Source organism: Centroberyx affinis, unplaced genomic scaffold (assembly GCF_046629955.1).
Source record: "Centroberyx affinis isolate AG114_WGS23_722 - 3 ecotype Tasmania unplaced genomic scaffold, CSIRO-AGI_Caff_v1 ptg004154l_1, whole genome shotgun sequence".
Lineage (NCBI taxonomy): Eukaryota > Metazoa > Chordata > Actinopteri > Beryciformes > Berycidae > Centroberyx > Centroberyx affinis.
In genome coordinates, this window is record NW_027281919.1 from 126187 (window position 1) to 129559 (window position 3373).

Genomic DNA, 3373 nt, shown 5'->3' on the forward strand with positions numbered 1-3373 from the left:
TCTAAACCCCATGCCATGTGAACACAGCGTCCTGGGTTCAAATGCGGCCCGGGACCTTTGTTGCATGTCATCCCTAATCTTTCCTGTCTCTCTCTGTGCTTTGAACTGTGTAATAAAGTCTGAATGCTTCAAAAACACGCTAATGGCTTTTCGAAACCTTCTGCTAACACTCTAATGTGAGCTAATATGTTTTTCTCATTCCTTGTCCAGTTTCAGGGTGTAGATATGGGTGATGTAGCACTAGAATCCACAATACAAGGCAACAATGATCCATCGGTAAGCTGACCACAGTTCCACAGTTTCTACTCCCATTTACCTCAGTTTGTAGGCAAGTCCTTAAATGTTCCATGGCTCATCAGTCAGAGTACACATCGTGTTTTTGATGTAAATGTCATGATGTTATTTGTGGTTTTATCATATATGCCGGTCTATGAGAAATTGCAATCACACAATTCCAGATACACAAATCATATCATGCACATATCTCACATTAGTCCTACTTTCTCTCTGTTACTCATCACTCTTGTCAGTCAGTCTAACCACCATCCTCACCTCTTGGAGGAAGCACAATGACGCCATTGCCACGTTCGGGGAAATGCCACTAAACTGTTTTTTTTTTTGTTTTTTTTTAACTGTTGTCTCTCTTTATATTCTTTCTGAAACCAGCTCATGATTTCTCTCTCTTTCTTCTCTTCTAACTTTTGGATGGAGGTGCAGGTGTGACCATCATATAGAAACATCTAACTTTCGCACAGCTGTGTGTCACTGTGGAAGCCATGTTTGCAGTGCATTTAATGTTGAGGGATTCAAGAATAACACAAATAATCTCTTTCTTTTTTTCCATCCAGACGAAGCCTGATCTTGTCAAGATCAGGCCAGGTCTTACGCTCACCTTCAAGGCCACTCAAGGTATAACTGTCCTATTTGAAGTAGCTCTGTAGTCAGTTAGAGAATTGTTATAGAATGAAGGCTGTAGGAAGGATTTACAAGTTGTTAGCAATGATTTAGGCCACCTTTAACAAACTCATGGATATATAGTACATGTAGTAGCCAGTTGTGAAACCCAAAGAATCCTACATTACATTTCATGACAATTTACAACCTAGCTGATACATATTTGCTTCATGTAAAAAATACTCAGAGAGTATAAGCTCTTGCAGTCTGTCAGATAATTCACAGCTAACGCCGACTTTGCCTATTTCAGCCCCAGCCCACACAGAAACGATTGAATGGACTGAGAAGAAAGAAAATCCAGGCCTGATGTCCTCAGCAAATCAAAGTCTGACCATAAAAAAGGATGGAAATTACTTCCTGTGTCTTCAGGTGACACTTGACACAGAATACTCTCATCGGGGAACGCAGCACACAGTCAGCCTCAACAAGAATGGCCAAACTTTCCTAGAGGGCAGGATTAACACAAACTTATCCATCAGCACAGGCTTCATGGGCAGACTAGAGCAGCTGGTTTCCGATGACATCCTGAAGGTCACCATCCACCCTTCAGCCAAGATTAATGACACTCTTCTTGTCACCTACCTGGATGTCATCTACCTGCCCAATCGATCCACCACCATTTAGATGCAGCTACATGCAAATCTGGTTGTTCTCTTGCTGCCAAACTAGCCTTCACACACATTGCCTTTGCGTCACCAATACAGTCAGAGATGTGAGAAGAGTGTGAACGACAATCCACCCAATCCAAAGGAGAATGGATGGATTGGGTGGATTCAGCATTTAAGATTACAATTTACCCATAGTCTGGGTAAAAACCCTCATCCCTTTGATTCTGCTTTACTGAAAGAAGATTACATATGAAAACAGGGTTGGATTGTTCTCATTGTTCTCATCATTGTCAAGGAGCACACTTTTACTCAGTGATGCATTTACATAAAGTGTCAGTCACAGGGTGAACAGGTTTTACTTGATTGTTTAAATTACTTTATTGTTGTTTTTTTCTTCAGCTGAATTTATTGCACTCACAATGTGTATTATTTTAGTTAGCTGCAAAAATGTATTATTCTGAAGAGCTATCTTGGCAGCAAACCTCAATTTGCATGTCAATCATTGCACTGCACTATTTGCCTCATTTATTTACTGATTTAGTATTGAATATGTGTTGAATTGTGTCATTTATATATTTATGTTTTATTTATTTGTTTTTATGTATATAAACAAAATATCAAGGACAGGTCAATTAATAACCAATGAATGTATGTCACTGTGTGACAAACCTTATGGTGCCAAACAAACTAAGACAATAATGATTGAGTCACTGGAATGTATGTACAGTTTTTATCACTTATTACAATAATATATCAATAAAATTTGAAAAATTGGACAGGGTGTGTGTTCCTTGTTTTAAAAGGAGTACAAAAAAAGATTTAAAAAAAAAGAGTAATAAATAAATAAAAAAATAATTTGAACATGATTTATTTGTGTACCTCTGGTGTTATGGAATTCTTATTGTTGCTTTCTTTCATTTTGAAGACCTGATAATAATTTAAATAACTGAAATTTAGTTGTGAATTTAGTTTTGTATTATGTAGAGAGAAGAACCACAATCAATTGTATTTTTGTAGTCACATGCCAAAGAAATGGAGAGAAATGGGGTGAAATGACAGGAGAAACCACCGAATCTCGATCACTACTAACTAGTGTATTGAATGTCACATGGACACATTAACTCATGAGTCATGGGATGTGGTTTATGCGCAAAGTTTCATGTGTTTTAGGTGTTTAGTGCATTTCCGATAGTCATTAAAAGACTTTCATTTGTTCTTGATCTGATTCAGAAATCAGAAATGCTTGCACCTCTGATACACGAGTGTGATCATGGACGAAAAGTATCTTTACATCTGATCAAAGCGACATGACTTTTCTTTTTGGAATTTTAAAAACAAACTGCACCCACTTACAGAGGACAGTTTCAAAAATATCTTCCAATTTGTATATGGGTCCACTCATATTCCTGCTGTCATGAAAAAGATGTATTTGCACTGTATATATTGCATATGGGGCCTTTGAGACCCCCTTTACGGAACAGAAGAGTATCAAAGGATTAATAGAGCAAATTACATTAGAATTGCAAATGATTCTTTATTACTGTGAGTCACACACGAGACCCTGGATATGAAGTGAAAGTGAGAGGTCAATATGTGAACAGTGGGACCCCACACATAATGACTCACTAATACAGGGATACAGCGGGACCCTCCCCGCTGTGTGCTGTCGAAGAACAAGCCCTCCAGAGTCTGACGGGGCAAAATAAGACACCTCTGTGCCATAGGCCACACGAACATCCAGCATCATCATCAATTGACCTACATCGCAACAACAGAGATGCACAAAAGGTTGCTGGAACACATATATTACT

The 3373-nt window shown here is 38.4% G+C and overlaps 1 protein-coding gene across 1 annotated transcript; it reads left to right on the forward strand.

The window, feature by feature from the left end:
* Window positions 1-224: 224 nt before the first annotated feature.
* tnfsf18 (TNF superfamily member 18) lies at window positions 225-2330 on the forward strand. The gene is made up of 3 exons (XM_071542688.1): window positions 225-276; window positions 849-909; window positions 1205-2330. The coding sequence occupies exons 1-3, from the start codon at window positions 226-228 to the stop codon at window positions 1576-1578; spliced, it is 486 nt and encodes a 161-aa protein (XP_071398789.1). The 5' UTR covers window position 225; the 3' UTR covers window positions 1579-2330.
* Window positions 2331-3373: the final 1043 nt, after the last annotated feature.

Coding starts and splice junctions, on each gene's coding strand:
- tnfsf18 (XM_071542688.1), top strand. CDS start 226: ATGGGTGATGTAGCACTAGAATCCACAATACAAGGCAACAATGATCCA. Junction 277..848: donor AAGGCAACAATGATCCATCG/GTAAGCTGACCA, acceptor TTTTCCATCCAG/ACGAAGCCTGATCTTGTCAA. Junction 910..1,204: donor CACCTTCAAGGCCACTCAAG/GTATAACTGTCC, acceptor TGCCTATTTCAG/CCCCAGCCCACACAGAAACG.